The sequence below is a fragment of the Rhinopithecus bieti genome, unplaced genomic scaffold, assembly GCF_001698545.2.
Source record: "Rhinopithecus bieti isolate Rb0 unplaced genomic scaffold, ASM169854v2 scaffold_66718, whole genome shotgun sequence".
In the NCBI taxonomy this organism is placed as follows: Eukaryota; Metazoa; Chordata; class Mammalia; order Primates; family Cercopithecidae; genus Rhinopithecus; species Rhinopithecus bieti.
The window spans coordinates 683747-709263 of NW_016825567.1; the positions used below are offsets into that span (position 1 = coordinate 683747).

General features: G+C 42.6%; 1 protein-coding gene across 15 annotated transcripts in view; it reads left to right on the forward strand.

Moving 5' to 3' along the window:
• KIAA1217 (KIAA1217 ortholog) overlaps positions 1–25517 on the forward strand; it is a 351420-nt gene that overhangs the window by 297253 nt on the left and 28650 nt on the right. For 8 of the 15 annotated variants that reach the window (XM_017863059.1, XM_017863062.1, XM_017863072.1 and 5 more), the window contains 4 exons: positions 2463–2567; positions 3107–3156; positions 8287–8453; positions 20173–20348. In XM_017863059.1, coding sequence (XP_017718548.1) covers positions 2463–2567; positions 3107–3156; positions 8287–8453; positions 20173–20348 — 498 coding nt within the window. The remainder of the gene's footprint in view (positions 1–2462; positions 2568–3106; positions 3157–8286; positions 8454–20172; positions 20349–25517) is intronic. The other 7 variants (XM_017863063.1, XM_017863065.1, XM_017863073.1 and 4 more) reach the window with 1 other exon arrangement.

The window sequence follows — 25517 nt, forward strand, 5'->3', positions numbered from 1 at the left end:
ACCTGGAAACATCTGCAAATCACTCCGGGGAGATACATTTCCGTGCTCACCATTTGAGATTTCTTCTTTCCACTCTATTACAGCAGAGAGATCATACTATTAATACTTAAAATTGCTTGGTGTTTTTTTTCTCTCCTTGGTGGATTTGCAACCTTTAACTATCTAGACTGCGTGACTTACATATAAGAAACTCAGTATTGTGACAGACCATCAATTTTAAACTAAAGAAAATGTGTGGAGTTCTGATATCAGAAGCTTACAGTTACAAAATTAAGATCAGTGTTACACATGGCACTGAGAGTTACATTCCAAAGGCAAAACTCAAGGCTGCAATGCTTGAGTTGGATAAAATTACCCTTGAGTATCATCTTGATTGTCATAAAGTTCAGGATGCAGATGCACCGTCTCTCAAAAAGAGCCCAACTTTAATCAGCTGGCTTTTTCTGTGAAAGAACAGGCCATCATTACTCTTTTTTTTTTTTTTTTTGAGACAGAGTCTTGCACTGTCGCCCAGGATGGAGTGCAGTGGCGCAAACTTGGCTCACTGTAGCCTCCACATCCCAGGTTCCGGTGATTCTCCTGCCTCAGCCTCCTGAGTAGCTGGGATTACAGGCACGCACAACCACACCCAGCTAATTTTTCTATTTTTAGTAGAGATGGGGTTTCACCATGTTGGTCAGGCTGGTCTCAAAGTTCTGACCTCAGGTGATCCGCCCACCTGGGCCTCCCAAAGTCCTGGGATTACAGGCATGAGCCACTGTGCCTGGCCTGACCATCATTACTTTTTCCACTGAGAATCAGATAAATTAACCAGCTTGTATTTAATAGTGTAAGAATATACTGTTTGCAGAACAGGAATCCCATCACTCACAAACCTAGGCATCTGTGGGACTGAGATCCGCAGTGAGGAGTGAGGTCCATTCTCTTAGCTCAGGCTTGTGCAAGGACAGTCACTCATGAGAGATAACAGCACAGGCAATGCCCATGCCATATACATTGTTCTTCTCTCCTTTTCCTGTTTTGAACTACCAAGTATGCATAACTGAATTCACATGAGGTGACATGTGAAGCCTCTATTCACTTACTTGTATTGTTGTTTTTAACAATGTGTTGAAAACAATGGCAATAGTTCTGCAAAACGTCCGTTGTCTGAGCTCCAGAAATGTGAGCCTATTTCAAAAGCCAGTTAAACTGTAATGAAGCATCAAAGAGCCGTGGAGAGAGGGGAGCAGTATCTGTATATGGAAATCACTGGGAAATTTTTCATGAACGTCTTGAGATGGCCAAGCTGTTAGGGATATTTGTTTTCCTGCATGATTCTGTAAAAGCCTCCAGGCTAAAGTTCCTATGACATTAGATCCAACATCATCTACTTTCAAATACGTGGGGTTTTTTGTTGTTGTTTGTTTTTTGTTTTTGAGACAGAGTCTTGCTCTTTTGCCCAGTCTGTAGTTCAGTAGTGCAATCTTGGTAGTAGAGACAGGGTTTCACAATGTTGGCTAAGCTGGTCTCAAACTCCTGACCTCAGGTGATCCGCCCACCTCAGCCTCCCAAAGTGCTAGGATTACAGGCGTGAGCCACCGTGCCTGGACAGGTTTCAGTCATATTTCTCCACTGTCTAAAGAAGAGACATGGCGGGGCGCGGTGGCTCACGCCTATAATCCCAGTACTTAGGGAGGCCAAGGCAGGCAGATCACAAGGTCAGGAGATCGAGACCATCCTAGCTAACACGGTGAAACCCTGTCTCTACTAAAAATACAAAAAAATTAGCCAAGAGTGGTGGTGAGCACCTATAGTCCCAGCTACTTGGGAGGCTGAGGCAGGAGAATGGCGTGAACCCGGGAGGCGGAGCTTGCAGTGAGCAGAGATGGTGCCACTGCACTCCAGCCTGGGCGACAGAGCGAGACTCCGTCTCAAAAAAAAAAAAAAGAGAGAGAGAGACATGTTTGTGTTGCCCTTAAGCTGTGACACAAGTGTTACTACCCACACAGCAAGCATCTCCATCATTTATACCAAAACCACTCAGCAGCCTCCCAGCTGAGGTGTATGGCATAGAAATGTGTGCAGCTCAGTGAGATCTGTCCTGGGACACTGCCATGCTAGGAAACAGCCCTTTTGTGCAATGTGAAAGAAAGAAAGTAGGGCAGAAAGCCTAGAAAAACACAGGATGTGCAAACAGGGTTGTTTCCAAGGGAGAAATTTTTCATTTTTCCAGGAGGCCCCTGTTGGTCCGTGCTGTGTCTTTTTTTTAGCCAGTCAGGTCACTGACTTGATACTGAACACTGATCACGAATCTTGACCTCAGCTGGGGATGTGCGGCTCTTCACATTCCTGAGCCAGGTTGGGTGAACTTCCACGGCCTTCTAGGTGGTACCTTTTATAACCATCGGGTGGTGCATCCACCTGGACAAACCGGTCTGAAAGTCAATAGAGCTTTAACAAACAATTCTCTTGTTTTACAGAGAGAGGATGCAAGCCATGGAGAAACAGATTGCCAGTTTAACTGGCCTCGTTCAGTCTGCACTTTTTAAAGGGCCTATTACAAGTTATAGCAAAGATGCATCTAGGTAAAAAAGAAGAAAGCCAATGAAAAATAATAATTCAATCTGTTTCTCTTTTAATCATTAAGATAATTCATTCATTCAAATCTGTTTCCTTGTAATCATTTCAAGGCTGAAAATATTCACATCTGTATGGATCATGGGCATTTTTGTTTGTTTTTTGGGGTTTGGGTTTTTTTTTTTTTCCTCCTTCTGGTAATTCTTGGTCGAAGGTAACACTTTGGCCCAAGAAGGTAAATGGGCTTCCCAGTGCATGTGGCTTCATGGACCACTCACCATGCAGTGCCTGCAACCACCACCCTTGCGTGTCCACGTTGCCATCATCTGAAAGTCACAAGTGAGCCTGGCTGCATTCCACTCCCAGTGTCAGGTGCACACCTGGGAAGCCTTTTTCATCCTGGCCAATTGTGATGCTGATGCTAAAATACCTTCATTGCTTAATCCCATCACTGCCAATTGCTTCGAATAGTGAATGGAATGGGCTAAAAAAAAAAAAAAAGGCATTTTGGAAACTGCATAGCTGACTCTTTTTTCCTTTTATTCAGCGAGAAAATGATGAAAACCACAGCCAACAGGAACCACACAGATAGTGCAGGTAAGTGAGTGTTTTTGGAGTTGTAGGAGGCCTGTGGGCTGCCTGGGATGAGTCCTGACTTGTCTCAGAAATGTTTAACATTTCCCTAAGTCACTTATCTGGTATGATGTCAGAGGATTCCTAGATATTCCTGCTAATACTGAAATTCCAGATGTATTCATTAATTCAGGGGGCAAAGCACTGTCTTTTCCCTTTGGTTTTCATTCATTCACTCATTTGTTCATTGATAGGGCCATACGGTGGGCATCTTGCAGACATGGGGCTGCCTGCCTAGAACTTAGAATTCAATGGGGAAGATGGAAATGGGACAAGTAATTTTATGTGTGTTGAGTGTTTAAAAGTGCAGGATAAATGCTTCACCAATAGGACTAGCCTATACCAAGGGCAGTCCCCAGAGGAAGTGACACAAACTAAGCCTGGAAGGATGAAGAGGACTTATGGGGAAGAAGAGGTTGTCCAGTCAAGGGAATTTAAAATTGTTCTAAGTGTAACGTGAAGCCATCGGAAGGTTGTACACTGGGGAAGGACATCAGCCCAGCTGCAATATGGGGATGGATGAGAAGGCACAGTAGCCAATAAGGAATGACCAGTGTCCAGATGGGAGAAAAAGGAGTACTTGGCCTAGGGCCTGCTTTTTATCTTTTTAATCCCATGACAGATGACAGGGCCTGCTTTTTAAATGCCAGCATACCCCAGAAAGAGAGCCCAGTTCTGTTAGTAGTGGCGTTCACTAGTATCCAGGTCTTTGCAATGAATGTCTCATCCAGCAGTCTTAAGCCAGGCCTCTGCAAGAAGATGAGGTCTTCCCTCTCATCGGGTTAGAAATAGAAATCCTTAGCAGGAACACATTCAGATACTAAATTACACAGAAAGCATATGGCAAGTTGGGTGAAACCCCAAATTTAGGGAAGCCACGTGTACTAGTTTTGTGCAGCATGGTAGAGTAGACAGATTTGGGAACTTCAGTTTAGGACTCTGTTGGTCGTGGTTCTCCTCTGGCTGAGCATCATTTAGCTACAAGGCCAACAGGGTCACTCTGCCAGCGTTCCTGATCCTGATGGGATTTGTTGTTTTGCTTAGAAATCAATCAGTGGCCTTGGCCGAAGTCAGAGAATTATTTCACGGAAATTGCTAAACTTGTCTTCAGAGCAATTGCCAGTTTGTTTCGGAGATACTTAATTTATTCATTTTTTAAAATGTATTGTAAACTTAGGGAGAAGAAAGGAAACTACTAAATATTAAAAGCTCCCATCCTTCTGTAGTCTATTCTAGAAATGACTCATATCTGAAAGCACTGCTCTAATCAGTATGTACGTGCTGTTTTGTATGATCCTTTTATTTCTTTTTGCTTTTTAGAGAATAATAATAATAATAAATACGTAGTGAGTGCTTCCTATGTGCTTTTCAGGCGTTCACTCGTGAACTCCTTACTGCAGCATCCAGGGAGAGGTACAATTTTTATTCTCATGTTCCAGAGAAGAAAACTGAACACATATCCACACACGTGACACACATCATCACAGCCTGTCATTTTAACTCCTTTTATGTTTAGATCCTCAGTCCCTTTAAAGATACATAGGTTGTTTCATTTCTTTGTTCTAAAACTTCTTGTCAGTTTCTTTTCAAATGTGGGGAAAGGAGCCAATGTCATTTCCTCAGATGTATTTCCCAAAGTGGAATCAGTGAGTCCAAAAGGACAGTTCAGTGGCAATGGTGACATGCTGCTAGTTTTCTCTTCTGAATGGCCGAGCTGATTTGCAATGCCACTGGCAATGTGCACGTGGGCTCACTCCCCACGTCTCTGCTAGGTTTGGACTTTCTCACTCGAACGTATCAGGGCGAGATATCGTCCACAGGGGCTTCGTTGCCATAGCAGCCTTGTATAGTGCACAAAATAGAATAATTCTTCCAGAATCCTAGGAAGTAAGCTACAAGACAAGTATTATCCCTGTTCTGTAGACAAGCAAACGGAATTATATAGAAGTCAAGGAACTCATCTGGCCAAGAGTAAAGGAAAACCTAGACTTCCTGGCTACTTAAGGAATGTGTACTTTACTGTGGAAAGAGAACAGATGGAACCTCCCATCTCAAAGATTTTTATACTGCGCATTAGATCATTTAACACACAAAATCCTATAAGGAAGATGTCATTACCCATATTTTACATGAAAGGAGACAGAAGCTCAGGGAGGTTAGGTTAGTTATCCAAAGCCACACAGTTAGTAAGAATGACAGCCAGGTCAGGCATGGTGCCTCATGCCTATAATCTCAGGACCTTGGAAGGCTAAAGCGGGAGGATTGCTTGAGACCAGGAGTTTGAGACCAGCCTGGGCAACATTGCAAGACCCTGTCTCTACAAAAAATTAGCATGGTGGTACATGTTTATAGTCCCACATACTTCGGAGGCTGAGGTGGGAGGATTGCTTGAGCCTGAATAGGTCAAGGCTGCAGTGAGCTGAGATCAAGCCACTGCACTCCAGCCTGAGTGACAGAGCAAGACCTTGTCTCAAAAAAAAAAAAAAAAAAAGTGACAGCCTGCCTGGCTGATAATTGAGTAGATAGTGGTACCACTAGCTAAAATTAGGCCCTTATTATAATGGTTATTGAAGACTCAGAAGCAGGCAGGGTGGGAGGGGGTGAGGGATAAAAAACTATAAATTGGATACAAGATACACTACTCAGGTGATGGGTGCACTAAAATCTCAGATTTCACCACTATACAATTCATCCGTGTATCCAAAAACTACTTGTTCCTCAAAAGCTATTGACATTATATATATAATAAAATTAGGCCCATAGAGACAGAAAGAGGTTTGGGGAAGACAAGTGGAAATAATGAATTTGACTTACTTATGGAAAAGTTCAGTAGTGGCGTGAAGGCATTGGTATGTGGATCTGAAGATAAGTGTGTGCTGCAGACGAGAGTGCGGGAGACCTTGGCAGGTGATGGTAGCAGAAGTGACCTCCCTAGAAAGCATGTCCATCAAGAAGAGAAGTGGACCCAGGGACACAACATATCAGGACTTAAAATGTTGACAGAGGAAGGAGTTAGAAAAGAGATTGACCAAGACAGAGCAGCAGAAAGGGAAGAAGATGATGGAAAGTTTCAAAGTGACTGAAAAGAAAAGAAGTGGCTGACTAAGCTCAGTGTCACATTGAAGCAAAGTCATGTCAGCCTAGGAGAGAGTCCACAGGGTGACAACTAGAAGATCGCTGAAATGAACATAAAGAGCCATTTCAGGGAATGATGGAGCTATTAAATGAACCAAATATACTGGATTAAGAGGTTATAGATGAAGATACTTTAAAAATGAGTGTAGATTCCATAAAGGAATTTGGTTGTTGGCCGGGCATGGTGGCTCACGCCTGTAATCCCTATACTTTGGGAGACTGAGGCAGATGGATCACCTGAGGTCAGGAGTTTGAGACTAGCCTGGATAACATGGTGAAATCCCATCTCTACTAAAAATACAAAATTAGCCGGCTGTCTTGGTACGCACCTGTAGTCCCGGCTACTCGGGAGGCTGAGACAGGAGAATTGCTTGAACCCAGGAGGCAGAGGCTACAGTGAGCCGAGATCGCACCACTGCACTCCATCGCAGCCACTGCACTCCAGCCTGGTCAAGACAGAGCGAGACTCCGTGTCAATAAAAAAAAAAAAAGAGAGATAATGAAAAGCTTGCTGTCAGGTCTCCTGGAGCTCCCATTGTCAGTCCTTTAAAATGCCTTCTGGCCTGCTCCCCTGCTGCCTCCCCAAGAGGGCCATTAGAGGGGCTGGGAGACTGGCCCTATTTGGATGGTCATTCAAGGATGAAGAGAATGGGGCTCCAGCAGCATCAGTGTCGCCAAGGCCAAGCAAGAAAGAGGACAGTAGCAGGGAGCTTCCTGGCTCATGAGCCACTTTGAGCTCCACTGAGGCCTGGTTGAGTTGTGTGTGCTGGAGAGGGAAAGGTTCCTGAAATGGCTGAGCCACGATGGGAAGACAGGCTACCACCACACTATAGCCACTCCAGGGTCTGCAAGTGGCCGCAGTGCTCTGTCCTGCAAGGCCAGCTGGCCTGCGACAAAGCTTGCACTTGACCCTTTACAGGAAAGGGAACTGAGCCAAAGTGTGTGTGTGTGTGTGTGTGTCTGTGTGTGTGTGTGTGTGTGTGTTTATTAGTAACATGGATCCAGCCTCTTCTCCAGGTACCTGTTCCATAGAATCACATTGTTGCTTTTAGAGTCCTCTCCTGAAGGGTTTTTGCATCTTGCCTTATTTTCTTACTAAAGGATTTGTGTGCAGACGCCCTCCTTCTTTTGATTTTGGAAATCTGAAGGGATTTGGGACAGTACCCAGTTCTTACTAGTCTCCCCTTGGCGATTGGCCAAATCTCTGCCCAGAAATAAGTTGCATGTCCTTAGGTTACATTTGCCATCCAGGAAATAGTCACATAAGCACTCTGTATTAGGTCTCGGAATTTTAAAATCAGTTTTTTCTATTATAAAATTACAGATATTCAGGATGCAGATTTTAAAAATACAAAAAAGTGGCTGAGTGCAGTGGCTCATGCCTGTAATCCTAGCTCTTGGGGAGGCAGAGGCAGGAGGATAGCGTGAGCCCAGGAGTTTGAGACCTGCCTGGGCAATACAGTGAGACCCTGTTCTCAAAAATAAAAAATAGTAAAAACAACAACAGCAACAACAACAACAAAAAACCTTATATTGGAATACCACAGCTGGAGATACCATTAACACTTTGTTTTATACACTTCTAAGCTTTTCTCTATGCAAACCTGTGTGTTTAAACAGGCTCTTCTTCCAGAGGTTAAGAAAAGAAAAAAAAAATTAAATAAAAAAAAAAACGTAAACAAGATTGATCAATTGATAGATCAGTCAGTCGATAGATAGATGGGAACATAGACAGCTCTGTGGCCTGCCTTCCTATGGCACTTTCTTACTAAACTTCTAGAATGTGATTATTGCACACTGCATACTATAACACTGCATGATTCATATATATGCATTTTTTTTTTTGTAATGAGAGAAATGGGCCTTTTTGGAACTACCAGTTATCTGCATTGGGATGGGATGCACAGCTTAGACTTTCCTTTGTGGCCTTCTGAGTTCTCTGACGCACTTTTCTCATAGGAACTCCCCATGTGTCTGGTGGGAAGACGCTCAGTGCTCTGGAGTCCACAGTGCCTCCCAGCCAGCCTCCACCTGCAGGCACCTCGGCCATCCACATGAGCCTGCTTGAGATGAGGCGGAGCGTGGCGGAACTCAGGCTCCAGCTCCAGCAGATGCGGCAGCTCCAGGTATTCCTCATGCACAGCGGCCTCTGTCTCGGTTGCCCTGAGCTCTTCCTACTTTCCTTTTCCTAGGGGCTCCATGAGACCTAGAAAATATAGAACCGTAACAGCATGGCTTCCTCTCTCACACACACAATCCAGGTCTAGAACCTTCCATTGCAATGACAGTCAATCTATAGCCACTTCTTTAAGCTATGTGTGCTTTTACGCAGGAAGAGACTCTTGGGCATTTGCTTTTGGAGAAGAGCTGAAAGGAGAGGGGCCCCAGGGAGCATGCCGACAGCCAGTGAAGGCTGCCTTCTGACAGCTTGGAGGCTCCATCCTCCTCCACACTGAACAGGCACAAAGGTGGATAGTCAGCCAAGCTTTTTTTTTTTTTTTTTTTTTTCATTTTTTGCAAGATCTGTGATGTATTTAGACTTATGAATTTTAGAAGATGAATTCATAAGGAAAAAAAACCACCATGGTGATTTGTTAAAAAAAACATCTGCATTTCATTCAGATACTGTGATCCATCCTTTCCTTGCTCTTTTCTATTGTTAAGAAATATATGAACTCTACGGGAATCAGGATGAGTGACCCTTCAGGTCACGAATCTTGGTCAACAAATCCCATAAATCTGCCAAAGCAAAATAAGCTGTCTCCTGGTCCTGGGTAATAAGGAGGTAGAGATGTACGTCTCTGCATGAGACCACATATTTGCTCTGTGCACCTTTTCCCACCTCCCTGCCCTGGCTGGTAGGTTAGGCGTTGAGGATACAGTGCTGGCCTAGTCTCTATACAGACATCCTCCCTGACTTCCAGAAGCTCATAATCCAAATGTTGCTAGAAGATACGGCCAGGTGTCATGGCTCACGCCTGTAATCTGAGCACTTTGGGAGGCCGAGGCGGGTGGATCACTTGAGGTCAGGACTTCGAGACCAGCCTGGCCAACGTGGTGAAACCCCATTTCTACTAAAAATACAAAAATTAGCAGGGCCTGGTTATGTGTTCCTGTAATCCCAGCTACTGGGGAGGTTGAGGCACGGGAATCACTTGAACATGGGAGGCGGAGGTTGCAGTGAGCCAGGATAGCACCACTGCACTCCAGCCTGAGCAGTAGACTGAGACTATGTCTAAAAAAAAAAAAAAAAAAAGATAAATGTATCCAGGATCCTGGAGCAGCCATGGGAATGCAACCTCCTGAGCCCTTTCCTCTAATAGGAAAAAGTCTTCCAATCACAGTTCATCTTCAGCACAGCGATGGCACAAGCCCTATGTTATTTAACCACCTAATGAAGGCTAAGAAAACAATTTCCCCTTGCCCTCTGCCTACCAGAAAACCCACTGAAAGGCAGCTGGTTTGAGAGACCTGCTCCGAGGTCCCAGCATAGATCATGAGAGTTGCTAGAAGAGCGAATGCTCAGACCTCCAAAGGCTACTCTGTCTCTTAGGCAACATCCCAGATACCTTGGACATCCGATGCAAATTCATTTAAATATCCTATTGAATCGCATCATCTGTGATGGTCCCATCCTTTGCATTAGCTTCTCCTCGCTTTGCAATTTTAAAGACACATTGCAATGAAATGAAGTGTACAGGTTGGGCTGGGTTGTGTCAGGGGTGACAAAGTTACATGTCTTCAGTGTCCAGGCAGCAATCGTAAGTGAAACGGAGGAGAGACCACAGTAAATTGGCCCCTTGAAAGGCTAGGAGCCACTCAGTTCCAACTGGCTCTTAACCTGATAGAATTAGTATCCAGTGTTTCTAGATATTTCAATATTTCAAGCGAATCTGGAGACACAGGTTTTATATGAATTACCACCATTTTAAAATGTTGGAAAGTAACTAAAAACCGATTACTAAGTACTCTGCAGGCCAAAGGACACAACTGCAGTTCAGAGGGTGCCCGTCAGCTCCCAAGTTCTTTCTTACGTGGGGCTCCCGGAGGTTAAGCCCCTCCTTTCACTGCTCCTGCCTTTTGGCACCATCTGCTGGCCGTTTGGAAATTGTTACTTCCTCATTGCACCCCTGTAAGAAAAACATACATATCATTTGTATGGAAATACCTAACTGCTCTCAAAAGTGAGCATTTGTTGGTTTGGGGACAGGGATGGAATTGCTTTAGCATAAATGCCACACTTCCCCCTGGGAATTTCACAGGTGCTAGAGATGAATTTGATACCAAGGCTATCTTGATGTCTGTCGCTACAGCATCACCCCATCAGTGGCGGGTGTAGTTTGGTGCTGTGGCCGGCTGGGACGGATCTCCCACACTTGTCTCTCCTCGCAACCCTTGAACTGTGCAGCTTTGTGAAAAAGAGCAATTTTCTTAAACAAAGAAGGTCTTTGGTCAAGGTCTGGGAATGCTGTGTTAACCACACAAGTTTCTTTATTGTTCCAGAACTACTCAACTTTTCTGGCTTTCTGGGAATAAAGAACAGTGAGCAAATGTGCTTTTGAGCCTGGGAGGTTGGGCAGTTCTAAAGTGCAGACTCACAGGGAAAATAAGTATGGTGCTTCCTAACCTGGCTGTTCCTGTTTCTACCTCTGTCTTTGTATTCCCTGGATCTCATTCAGCTTTCCTCCCCATCAAACTTCTGTCTTTTCAATCATGGGAGTCTACGTAAGACAAAAACAGTTTAGAATAATTAAGCTATCTTGGCACCAATTCTCCTTCAACATGTGCAGTATTATATACCAAAAATGAACAGCAGTCCCACAGTGGTTATAAGTCCAATAATGGAGCTATCATTAGAGATATACGAAACACTAGACTAGTCTCAAAAGAACAAAAATTGAATTAGAAATTCAAATGTTCTTTGAACTGTGTTATAAAATAGTGAAACTGAATAAAACCATTTGTGCTTGGCAGCCAGCTCCAGTAATTAGATAATTAAATCACTGGAAAATCCTAGACTGTAGAGCATATCCTATTTGAGCATTTCATTTTCAAAATTGATGGAGTATTCTCAGGAACAGAAATTTGTTGCAGACACAGTGGGTTGGGTAGATTTCAAAGGGACAAAGGGAACCTAAGCAGAAGATCAAGGGAACCACTAAAAGCTTGCCCGTGTTATCTTCTGCTCTCCAATTTCTCAGGAGTTATCAGTCCAAGAGAGGTTCTCAATCCTGGCTACTCATTAGAATTACCTGAAACCCTTAACAAAAATGCCAGTGCTCAGGCACCACGGCCAGAGTCTGACTTCACTGGCACAGACTAGAGGCTAGGCACCGGTGACTCTAGAACATTCCAGGGTAAAACCTCCTGCTTTCAGGTAATATGAATGCTTAGTCCATGAAGACACCTCCTGGAAATGTTGAGATAGTCAACTATTACCAATAACCTAATGCCTTGACTTCAAACAATGCACCTCATTCCCAGTGGCAAATCTAATACGTTCTCCGCTAGCTACAATTGGTATGAGAGCCCTACGGAACTTTTATAGCATGATATTCCCATTCCCAAGTAACAGTTGGGTCTGTAATTAGCTAGCAACAATGAGAAAGGATTTTCTCAAGGTTTTGTACCTAACAGATGTTCTCCTCCAATGATGATTATATTTGCCTGTTACCTTTCCTGATGTCATTTTGAAAAAAGCCCACTTTTTCTAAATAATGAACATCTTTTTCCCAGAATGCCACAGTACTTGGATTTTACCAAAGTCATCCCATATCGACAGAAGTGACTGCACTTCTGCCCCTCCCTGTGAGCGGTTGAGGAGAGAGAGAGAAGCTTCTGGAAGAGATAGTACAGGTTCTGTGGAGGCCAAATAAGACTTGGCCTAAAGAGACCTCCAACTTCTTTCATCCCCACAATTTTTTCCTTGCACCCAATCTCTTTATTCTGCTTCCTGATAAATAAAAAATTGGGTTGTTCTGAACTTAGCATTACATTTGTAGGACTCCTGAGAATTTACTATCTCTTTCCAAGAGAAGGAGAAGGTAAAATATCAACATTAAAAATAAACATAGTAGTGCATACAGCCCTTGTATTTGAAGTGATAAAATTCAACACAGTTTCCTTAATGTGTCTTTTTATAAGATAGCGCCTCATAGAAATATGCCAGGGTCTCATTTGTCTTCTGAGATGCATAACAATGGTCATGGGAATGCGGATCCCCGAGAAAAGCATGTTGGAGTTTCCCAGGTGCAACAGACCCATTTCCCCTGCCAAGAAGAAGTAATGAACAGAACTAGTACAGGGCTTGACGATTAGGCTGCTTACAATGTACCAAGCTCTAGTCAGATCTTCAGACAACAAGAGGCTTTCTAAGATGGGGAGACAGCACCCCAATAACATGAGTTATATAGCTGTGACCAGGCATCCCTTGTCTTGTTCCCTGAAGCCTGAGGGAGTGGATCCAGGTGGGATCGGGAGTCATTCTGAGGTCTGGCTTTCCTCCTGAAACTTTCTGATTCGTGATATAACCACTGTTCCATGTCACTGCTAGACAGCAAAATCAGTCCAATTACATTATCCATTGTTGGCAAGACTGACAGTCTTAGATTTTACCTAAGAAATCAAAATTGAGTATGTGAGATATAGGCCCATTTTCAGGTGGGTGGAATTAAGTTTAGGCAGTTTTCTAGTTTTTCCGTGAAGTGATTTGGATAACTTATTTGGTCCAATTAAAATTTTAATGGACAAGAGCATTGTTTCTGTCTAAGAGTGCTTATAAAAATGTCAAGGCATTTTCAATAAATTAGGTTTCCTGCTATGAGGAATAACTGCAACTCTACTTGCCCCTCCACCTCGCCACTGTTGACAACAGAAAACTGAAAAATAAGCAAATGTATGAAACAAATGTTTTCAGAAATTAGACAGGACTGTAATCCTTAAGAGAATGGGAAAAAAACCTACAATTGACGCAGCTTTCTGCCTGGAGGCACTTTTCAAATCTTGGTGCAGGAAGGAAAAACCCAAGTGTGGCACTGACAGTGAGTTGAGGAGATAAGATCAAAGTTTAGAGAGCTGAAACAGCTAGAATTGGTGGACTGGAGTACCAAATACAAGAAAGCTCTGCAGAGAAAGAACTACATCAATAAATGGGTCTGTTATTGAATGTTAAGCCAAGCATGTACAGTATGAAAGCAACTGTTCAGCCAGGCAAAGACTAAGTCGGGGGCTGTAAGCCAAAAAGTTCCCGAAGTTCACACAGGCCTGGGAGATGTTCATGTTTTGAAAAGCAAAAAGCGAAGCGGCCTTGTTGAGCACCTGGGCATTCTGTAGAGCTTGGAGAAGGACTATGCCTCAGTCTTAGGACTTAACTAGCCCCAGAGGAAAGACTACCCTCGATTTAACCTAACAGCTTAAAAATAAGCCTTTAAAGGACAAAGTTGATCCACAAGTAACTGGACTGTCGACCAGAGAAAATCCAAAATCTGTAAAGGAAAACAACAAAATTGAAAGCTCCATGCCCAATATCCACTCAAAAATTACTAGACATGTGATGATGCTGAAAAATGTGACCTATAACCTTAAGAAAATTTGTCAAGAGAAACCGACCAGACATGGCAGGGATGATGAAATCAGCAACAGGGACTTCAAAACAGCTATTATAATTTTTCTTAGGGATTTAAAGGAAGACATGAATATAATGAGGAAAGAAGTGGAAGATACAAAAAATATCCAAGTGGAGCTTTCAAGAGTTGAAAAACAATATCCAAATGTGCTTAACAGAAGACTAACCACTGTCCAAAATGTCAGTCATTCTGAAAACAGCAAAGGAAGCTGTTCAAACTGAAGTATAGAGACACAAAAGACTAAAGAAAATGAATTAAAATGTAGTGACCAGTGAGACAATATTAATAAAAGCTTAAGTGGAAAGAGAAAAATATTCAAAAAGGTAATGACTGAATTTTTTCCAAATTTGATGAAAGCTGTAAATCCATAGACCAAAAAAGCTCAATGAACCCCTAGAATGGTAAGCACAATGGAGATTACACCAAAGCACGTGGTAATCAAATTGCTAAACACCAGGGATAAATGGAAAAATCTTCAAAGCAGCTGGGGGTGGAGAGAAAACCCATTACATACAGGGAATCATAATTAAGAATTCATGCCAACTTCTCATCAGAAACAAAAGGCAAGTCAGAACAGTGGAATGACGTCTTTAAAGTATTAAAAGAAAGAAACTCTTTTAGAAAACAGAGAATACTTCCTAACTCATTTTATCAAGCCTGCATTACCCTAAGAGCAAAACCAGACAAAGATATTATAAGAAAAGAAAACCACAAACCAATATCCCTCATGAAAATATATGTAACAAATCCTTAAGAAAACATTAGTAACTGAATCCAACAATATATAAAAAGGATAATACATTATCCTGCGGTTTTATTCCAGGAAGGCAAGATTGTTTTAATATGAAAAAAAATCAATGTATTTGACCTTATTAACAGAAAAATCATATTTCAATAAATGCAGAAAAAAAGCATGTAACAAAATTTAGCATCAATTATAAAAACAGCACTCTAGAAGTAGAAGGAAGCTTCCTTACCTTGATAAACGTTTGTGACTGACATACAGAAAACATAGTTAATGGTGAAACACTAAACAGTCCCCCAAAAAATCAGGAACAAGGCCAAGAAACCTACACTCACATCTGTTTAACACTGTACTGAAGATTGTAGCAAGTTTAGTATGGCTAGAGAAAGAAATAGAGGCACACAAATGGAAAAGTAAAATGTCTAATTGGCTTTACTCACAAATGACATGATTGTATACGTGTAACATTAAATGGAATCTACAAAACATGCTACTAGAAATAAGTGACTTGCCAGGCATGGTGGCTCACGCCTGTAATCTCAGCACTTTGGGAGGCCAAGGCGGGCAGATCACGAGGTCAGGAGATCAAGATGATCCTGGCTAACATGGTGAAACCCCGTCTCTACTAAAAATACAAAAAAAAATTAGCCGGGCGTGGTGGCGGGTGCCTGTAGTCCCAGCTACTCGGGAGGCTGAGGCAGGAGAATGGTGTGAACCCGGGAGGTGGAGCTTGTAGTGAGCCAAGATTGTGCCACTGCACTACAGCCTGGGCGACAGAGCGAGACTCCATCTCAAAAAAAAAAGAGAAAAGAAAAGAAATAAGTGACTTGAGCAAGATCACAAGAATCAAGTCAATGTACACAAATATTAAAATTTTGTTATATCCATTTGTACAATGAAATGCCACTCAGCAATAAAAGAATGAATCACTGAAAAACTCAGCAACAGGGCTGGATCTCAGAAAAAAATATTCTGAACAAAAGCTGGACACAAAGGAGCACATGTTATATAATTCCATTTTTATAACGTTCTAGAACACAAAGAACTCATCTATGATGACAGAAAGCAGACTGGTGGTTTTTTGGGCTAGGGGTTGGGGATTGATTGCAAAAGTTCCCAAAGGAATTTTTTAGGGTGATAAAATATTTAGCTGTCTTTTCAGCAGTGATTACATCAGTGTATACATTTGTCAAAATTCATTGAACTGTGCACTTAAGATGGATATGTTTTATTGTTTGTAAACTTTGTGCCTCAAGACAATTGATTTCAACTATTAAAATGCAGGTATCACCTCTTAAGCAAAAACCTGCTTAACAATTTGAGTTTCCATTAACTAACTGACTTGAAGCATTTAGAGAAAGATGGTGATCCACCTTCTATATTTAGCACTTTTTTACACTGTGCTCAGATAAGCAGGAACTGTCCTGCAGCCTGGAGACAGTGGCAAGAACACCAGGCAGGGAGGGTGGGGGGACTGGGAAAGCAGACAGAGAACCTGTGTAGACACTGTTCATTCACGACTCACTCCTCATTGCCCACGTGCCAGCCAGTGAGCTATGACAGCTTCCCTCTTTAGTACCCTCAGCAGGATCCTGTAAGGCCCCGCTTTCTAGACAGGAGGATAGCAAAGCCTAGAATTGAAACAGAGCCTTTCCCTCTCCTTCTCTTCTAGTGGAGTAAGTCTAGTTGCGTTTAAACATTATGCCCAGTTGTATTCTTCCAATATGTTCTTATTCTTCTCAGAAACATTATATTGTGATTCATTCATAAAGCAAATACAGTTGTGCCTTGAACAGCAGGGGGATTAGGGGTGCTGACCCCTCACGCAGTAAGAAATTCATAGCTTTTGGCTCCCCAAAACTTAACTGCTAATAGCCTACTGCTGAGTGGAAGCCTTACCAATAATAGTTGATTAACACATCTTGTGTGTTGTACGTATTGTATACTGTATTTGTTTTTTTTCATATGCCTGCTGTCTCAAATACATACTGTATTCTAACAATAAAGTAAGTTGAAGAAAAGAAAATGTTATTAAGAAAATCATAAGGAAGGGAAAATATATTTACTATTCATTAGGTGGAAGTAGATCATCATAAAGGTCTTGATCCTCATCGTCTTCTCATTGAATAGATTGAGGAAGAGAAGGGGTTGGTCTTGCTGACTCAGGGGTGGCAGAAGAGGAAGGAAATCTACATATAAGTGGACCCACACATGCAGTTCTAACCTGTGTTGTTCAAGTGTCAACTGTATGTGTTGGGTACCTACCATGTGCCACACATTGCTTGTAGCTGTGAACAGAATGGCATGCTCCCTGCCTTGCTAGAAGAACAACTTGGGGTGCTAGTTGAAATTGATGAGTTGAATTCAGAAGACCTGGTTCTAATCCTAACTGTGCTCTATAATTGCCGAGCAGACCCTGAACATGTCCTTTGACTTCTCAGGGCCTCACTTTTCCCACCTTTCAATTTTATGAATTTCAAATATTTCACCAATGATGTCTAGCATGATATCCAGTGTTAATATCCACTATCTAACCAGACCCCAGATTTACGTAAGCTCGTTGTAAAATTTGGGCAGGAGGGTTAGGTGCCCTGCTGTGCCCCATAGCCCATGGCACAGTGACATCATCTGTCTATTCAAAAGCCCTTTTCTTAGGCCATGAAATCATCCTTGGTGGCAAATCAAATCATCTGAGGAGTTTTAGAAATTCCCAGCAACCAGGCAGTACCTCAGACCGGTAAAATGAGAATCTCTCAGTTGGGATCCAGGCATTGGTCACTCTTAGACCCCTTTAATTATCTACTCATTTTCCCCTCACATCCCTGTCATCACTCATTCCCCCACCCCTTCAAAGGCAGGAGCTCTGTGGGATTAGACACAGGGACTGAAGTTGAGCGAATCAGCTTGATAGTGCGTGGTATTGCTGTGTGTGGCTAATTGACCGATATAAACAGTGCTGACCTGTAGCCCTGCCACATCCCTGCAGTGAGAGCAAGACAAGGCATGGAAGAGCTGATCCCAACACCTATCAGAGCCCATGGGTCACAGCAGGTTTCAACCATTTAGAGAAGAATTTTGGATTCTTCATTGCTGCCTGTTCTTATCAATGTTACTGATTCATTCAGTTCATTCATTCAACAGATGTGTTTTGAGTTTTCTGCTAATATGCCAGATACAGTGTACCAGAGACTCTGTGGAGGGCAGAAATTAACCACAGAGGGAAGAGAATTCTGGGAGATGGGAATAGCAGGTGCAAAGGCCTGACAAAAAGGAGTCTGGCGGAGGTTGCAGTGAGCTGTGATCACACCAGTGCGCTCCAGCCTGGGCGACAGAGTGAGACTCTGTCTCAGAAAAACAAAAAACAAAAAAGGAGCCTGGCCCCTATGAAGAACTGAAATGATGTATGACTGGAGCAGAGTGCTAGGTGCATGCAGGGAGGGAGATCAGCCACAAGGGAAGGGACCATTCTGCCCAGTGCCTGGAGAATGGGCTGTAGCCAGAGAGAGCATAGGAGGATGTTGTTCTCTGTACAATGTCTCTAAAAATGGAGCTTTTTGGCCTTGCATGGTGGCTCACGCCTGTAATCCCAGCACTTTGGGAGGCCGAGGTGGGTGGATCACCTGAGGTCGGGAGTTCGAGACCAGCCTGACCAACATGGAGAAACCCCGTCTCTACTAAAATACAAAATTAGCTGGGTGTGGTGGTGCTTGCCTGTAATCCCAGCTACTCAGGAGGCTGAGGCAGGAGAATCGCTTGAACCCAGGAGGCAGAGGTTGCAGTGAACCGAGATCATGCCATTGCACTCCAGCCTGGGCAACAAGAGTGAAACTCCATCTCAAAACAAACAAACAAACAAACAAACAAAGGTGCCTTTTAGCAAAATAGTGACTGACTGGTTTTAAGACCGCAATAAAAGACATTAGCAAAAGTGGTGTGAGAGCATGATCATGAGTCCTGTAGAGAAAGTAAACAAAAGTGGTACATTTCTATGTGGTTCCCTCCCAGACAAAACGTCAGGCTCCACCCACTAGTTCATGCTCCCTGATAGCAATGGCTGGTATGTGCTCAGGTCTAAATTGGAGCCAGACACTTTATTTTATTGTCTCACTGAGTCTCCATGACCAACCTACGGGCTATGAGATATTACTACCCCTTTTTTGGATAGACACAGAGGTTAATAGCTTGCCCATGGTCACACATCTACTAAGTGATAAAACTGGAAGTTGAACCCAGGCAGTCTTTCCCCGGAGGCCAGTTCATCACCATGCAGCGCTGATATTGGGACCTAATGGTGGTTCTGCTTGTGGCCTGTGTTGAAATGTTTTATCTTTACTCAGAGAAAACAGAAGGCATGATGTGGTTTTAAGCAGGTGGTGACATGGTCAGATTGCATTTCCCCTCAATTTACACGGATAATGGATGGTTGACAAAGACATCATCACCCCCATGAGACAATAAACCAGTTCATGAAACTGGAAAACAAAGGAAACCATTAAAATTTGTTAAAGGAAACCATTGAAATTTGTTAAATGATATTTCAGTGGAACTTTAGGGATAATATACTAGGCATAATATCATTATTGTTGTGGAGGCTGATTGAGTGAATTCACCTGATGGATCTGCTGTTAGAAAATTGTCCTGCTCCAGGGACTCAAGTGCTCAACGAGACTCTTGTGAAGCTTGAATAAAGCTCCTACCTCCTATATTCTCTGGGATGAGAAACAAGAATGTTCTGGGAACTGTTTGGAAATTGTGAGCTTCTGTATACAGGTAGCCTACCTCCAATCTAGAGAAATTCATAAATTGCCAAGAACCCTGGAGTCATCTAGAATCATTATCATTGCCAACATTAAAGCCCTATGTTTTAAGGGTCTGTGCTTTTTGTGGTACGCAGTACATGGAATCATATGAATGAGAAGAACACAGACCCTCTTTGAACTGATACTGATATATTTCATAGCCAAATCACCATGTGTTGAGTTCCCATTCTATACTATGTGGTATTTCATGTAGCTCTCAAGAATGGCCAAGGAAAGTGGATTCCCCATCCTTAGAGGTAAGGAAAGGAAGATCAAGGGAGTCTAAGTAATGGGCCCAAAGTGTCACAGTGGGCTAGGGAGAGAGTATGTGATTTGACCCAAAGTTTTCTTGGCTCCAAAGCAGGTGCCCTGTGCTGCTCCCTGTAAAGATACGTCAATGAGAGTTTATGCCTGTTGTCCATGATGCATTGACCAGAGTAGAAAAAGGATCCTTTGTTTTGCAGGCAGTCTGGTTGTCAGTTGGCTGCCAAAATTCAGATGTTGGTGGAAGAAGCCACATTATGTACAGTCTTTACTCCCTTTCCTTTCTCACTGAAATAAGTAAAGATTCAGCCACAGGGCTGTCTACCCAAAGTGCTCTGAAGACTTCAAGGCATTCACTCACCTCCATTTCAGCCAGGCAGAGCCCACTGAAGTTGATTTTTTGTGTTCACAGCTGCAGAACCAGGAACTGCTGAGGGCGATGATGAAGAAGGCCGAGCTGGAAATCAGTGGCAAAGTGATGGAAACAATGAAGAGACTGGAGGATCCCGTGCAGCGACAGCGCGTCCTGGTGGAGCAAGAGAGACAAAAATATCTTCATGAGGAAGAGAGGATCATCAAGAAGTTGTGGTGAGTGCCAGTCACTTGCATGTTGAGCTGTTTCACCTGCAACGGAAAATTATCGTTGCTAAGGAGGTCCTTCCCAGTTGCCCTGTCTTTATTGAGCACCTACTGTGTATACGTTAGAGTTCTGATGGTAGTATATGTGGACACTTCAGCACCTTTCCATGGAGGCCCAGGAAATTCAGTGGTCCTCAGGTGACTGAATTTCTTTAAAAGTTGCAGCATTGCTGGGCGTGGTAGTTCACACCTTGTAGTCCCAGTTACTCGGGAGGCGGAGGTGGGAGGATTGCTTGAGTCCAGGATTTCGAGACCAGCCTGGATAACATAGGGAGATCCTATCTTAAAAAAAAAAAAAAAAAAAACAGAGAGAGAGAGTTGCATCAGCTTCATACTCTCTCCTCCAGGGCTCAGCAATACACAAAATTAAAAGGAGTAAATGGCAAAACCCAGTGACAAATAGGAAGCCTATATTTCATCTCAATAAATTAAAACTAATGGCCAAAATAACAGAGCACTAAAATTATCTTCCTATTATTCAACTGTAGTTAAAATCGCAAAAGAAGAATTTAAATGTAAAGTGTATCTGATCCCGAATGAAAGATGCTTCCTTAGCTGTTATGAATGTTATTTAAGGTTCTTATTGAAAGCATCTATCAATTCCTACTATTGAAATGAGCAGAATTTTATTACTACCCTGTCACCAGGCAGGCACATCTTTTATGGTAATTGTATATTTTGGTATGCAATGAAGATTTATCATAGAACTATCTCACCTTTTAGTATAATGAATAGTAATTTTGAGGGGTTTCTCCAGTGTTGATAATTCTCTTGTTTCTTGGAAAACTTAAATCTCTCAAATTGGGATTGCAAGGGAGCAATTTGTAAACTTTTCTCATGGCCATAATGAGAAGAGGTTTCCATGATGGAAAGCATTGTGTTCAATCACCTATCTCCTATTGGAGCTGTGGCTCATATCGCCCTGGATACCAACCTAATGTGTTTGATTAAAATTAGAGTGTCCCTCTCAGCAGTCTAGAGGGGGAAAAAAAAACAAAAACAAAAAAAACTTCAATTTGAGTTATTCTTTTCCTAATAAATTAATCAGGCCACTGTTCATCCACATCTCAAAATAGCTTCCAAAATTCTACTTAGTTCACACATTTATAGGCAGAGTTAATCACCCACCATGAGTTGGTAAGGCTGTTATTTGTCTGAAATGTTTTTGTGACAGCCCAATTATCTAAAACTAGGTCTCCAGATTCTTCTTTAAAACTTCTTTTAAAATGCATATCCTGGCCGGGCACAGTGGCTCATACCTGTAATCCTAGCACTTTGGGAGGCCGAGGCAGCCGGATCACCTGAGGTCAGGAGTTCAAGACCAGCCTGGCCAACATTGAGAAACCCTGTCTCTACTAAAAATACAAAAAAACATAGCTGGCCATGGTGGTGTGTGCCTATAGTCCAGCTACTCAGGAGGCTGAGGCAAGAGAATTGCTTGAACCCAGGAGGGGGATGTTGCAGTGAGCCGATATTGTGTCACTGCACTCCAGCCTGGGTGACAGCAGAAATCCGTCTCAAGAAATAATAGTAAAAATAAAAATAAAAACATATATCCTTTTAATAACATTTATATAAATTTTCCAACAAAATTATGAAAAAAAATTTTTTTGAGATGGAGTCTTGCTCTGTTGCCCAGGCTGGAGTGCAGTGGCATGATCTCGGCTCACTGCAACCTCCGCCTCCTGGGTTCAAGCAATTCTCCTATGGCAGCCTCCTGAGTAGCTGGGATTACAGGTGCACGCCATAGCACCTGGCTAGTTTTTGTATTCTTAATAAAGTCAGGGTTTTACCATATTGGTCAGGCTGGTCTCAAACTCCTGACCTCAGGTGATCCACCTGCCTCAGCCTCCCAGAGTACTGGGATTACAGGTGTGAGTCACGATGCCCGGTCAGTAAATTTCATTTTTTTAAAAAATTGTGTTTATTGGTTAGCTGAAATAATTCTCACTTCTAGCCTAGAAAAGTCATCTTTAATCTCAATAATACTCTGAGATTACAGCCTAGCATAGGAATGAGACAGAAAAAGTAATGGAACGAACATATTATAAGAGGGCTTTATCTGGTTGGATTTGTGGGAAGGCCACAAATGAGTAAGATATGCCAAGAGCCCTTAAGGTTCTTCAGTCCAGCAAAGCCAACCTGATAAATAGGAGTATAGCCCCAAACACGGGATTTACAGGTACCAGTTGTACCCACACAAAAGAGAGACTAACCCAGGGATCAGGAAGACTTAACCTGAATGAAGTCATTCTTTGTATGACCTACAGGCCACACACAGTACCTTGCACAAAGTAGTTTCAGAAATGGTTTGTTAGGCTGGGCACAATGGTTCACACGTATAGTCCCAGCATTTTGGGAGGCTGAGGCAGGAGGATCACTTGGGACCAGGAATTCAAGAACAGCCTGGGCAACATAGCAGAACCCTGTCTCTACTAAAAATAAAAAATCAGCCAGGTGTGGTGGCATGCACCTGTAATCTCAGCTACTCAGGAGACTGAAGCAGGAAGATCGCTTGAGCCCAGGAGTTCAAGGCTGCATTGAGCTATGACTGTGCCACTGCATTCCAGCATGGATATTGGAGCATAGACCCAGTCTCTAAAAACAGAAAGAAATGGTTAAACTCAACTGAGATGGCCTTGAAAATGGGGAGATTGCATCAGCAGAGGCTAGAGAGGGAAGGACTTCCAGGCAGTAGAACCCTGCAAACCAACAAGTTTCTGGCCTGGAAAATGCAAGATGTCTTTGGAGAACTGGGTAGCAAGCAGTCCAGTTAGGCAGGAGAGTTGGGTGCAAGATACTAATAACATCCCATATTTGGGGAGTGCCATTCCATTTGCACACTGACTTCCTGTATCTTAGACCATACTCAAGGCCTCACGTACCTGCTTGATGCCTGTCTGGGCTGTGCCTACAGAGATTGGAAGATTCTTTAAGAGAAATCTGGATTTCTGGCTTTTCTGGAAAGTTCCAGGGTTCAACCCCAGATTCACAATTTCTGTGGATGGAGCTTAGGAATCTGCAGTTTACAAACAAAGCTGGTGATTCTGAAGCACCTTCACATTTGAGAGTTACTGCCTAGAACGATGAGGAAGACACTGAGTGTTTGGGTTTTTTTGGTTTTTGTTTTTGATCAAGGAAGTAGGAAAGCTAGAGTTGTATTGGAGAGAGGTCCCTCTGGTGATCATGTGTGGGACTGATTGAGGGGAAAATAGATCAGTGACTAGGAGACCATATGGGAAGCTACTGTATCCATCAGGCAAAAGGCAGTGAGGCCTGAACCAAGCAGTGAAAGTAAGAATGAAGTCAAATACAAAATGTCCTATGGTATTCACCACCTACAACTAGCTCTCAGAATTTTTCTTTAAAACACCTTTTGAAATATATATCCTTTTGGCTGGGCGCAGTGGCTCTTGCCTATAACCCCAGCACTTTGGGAGGCTGAAGTGGGAAGATCACTTGAGCCCAGGAATTCAAGACCAGCCTGGGCAACATAGGAACATAGGGAGACCCCATGTCTGCAAAATAAAAATTAAAAATAAAAAGTAAACCCTAAGCCGGGTATGGTGGCACACACCTGTGGTCCCAGCTACTCAGGAGGCTGAGGTAGGAGGATGGCTTGAGCCTGGCAGGTCAAGGCTGCATGATCACACCACTGCACCCCACCCTGGGTAACAGAGCAAAACCCTGTTTAAAATAAAATTAAAAATAACTATATACATATACATCCTTTTAATAATGGTAGTGTAAATTTTCCTTCTATGAGGTATAAAGCAGGTCAACTGATTGGATGGCTAGATCTGAATGGCAAGAGAGCAGGTTATAAAAGACAGCTGGAAATAGCTAGAAGAAAAAAACTAGAATGTTTCTAGCATGAAAAACAAATATTTAAGGTGACGGATATCCCAAGTACACTGATTTGATCTGTACGAATTATATGTACTAAATTATCACATGTACCCCAAAACTCACAACTAGTATGCATTGATTTTTAAAAAGAGCTTATTTTTTAAAAGCCAGGAATTTCAACTCTGGAATACCAGAACAGCAATATCCCTCTTTCCTTCCCCTCTCCCTCCTCGTTCTCCTTTTCCTCCTTGTCCTTCTTCTTCCAAGCACTAGAATATAAGCCTCCTTGTGGAGACTTATATTCAACTCATGTTAGGTTGAATTACTGGTGAGCCATTCAGAAGGCAGAGAGATTAAATTTGGGTCTAAAACTATGAAAAGATGGGCCGGGCACAGTGGTTCACACCTATAATCCCAGCACTTTGGGAGGCCGAGGTGGGTGGATCACTTGAGGTCAGGAGTTAGAGACCAGTCTGGCCAACATGGCGAATCCCCATCTGTGTTGAAAATACAAAAATTAGCTGGGCATGGTGGCGGGCACCTGTAATCCCAGTTACTCAGGAGGCTGAGGCAAGAGAATCACTTGAACCCGGGAGACGGAGGTTGTAGTGAGCTAAGATCGGGCCACTGCACTCCAGCCTGGGTGACAGAGAGAGACTTTGTCTAAAAATAAAAAATAAAACTATGAAAAGAAATTGGGTCTAGATAATTTCTACATGAAAATAATAATTGGTCTTCTAATAATAGTCAGGTGAAATATATTCCAACAAACTGGATGCTTCTTTTTAACAAAGCTAGGATGAAAAGCAACTTAAACAAATAGAATGCTGTAAACTGTAACATCTATGAATATCTGACATTCTGTGGAGTGAAGCTGGTATTTCAAAAGTCATATTGATTACCATGTCAAAAATATATTTCCAGCATTCGTTTTAGCCCCATGTCTCTCTTACATTTTTGAATTAATAAATTTGAATTTTAATGTTTTATCTAAAGTAGGTATCATAAACATTTGAATAGAAGTGACATTGTTGTGTACCATCGTATCAATATACATTTTTGTATATTCCATAAAGCTGTGAAGTTTAAGAGTCTCTGTATGCAAGGTTGTGAAATCCAAGAGGTATATTGTACAGAAGAGATGAAAACAGAATTCTAGGCAGGCTGACTTTGAGTCAGATGACAGCCCCTTGCAGTATTAATTACACACTGACAGACATGTTGGTTGTTAACGGAATCAGGATAATATTTGTGTCTTAGCTCTTCCAG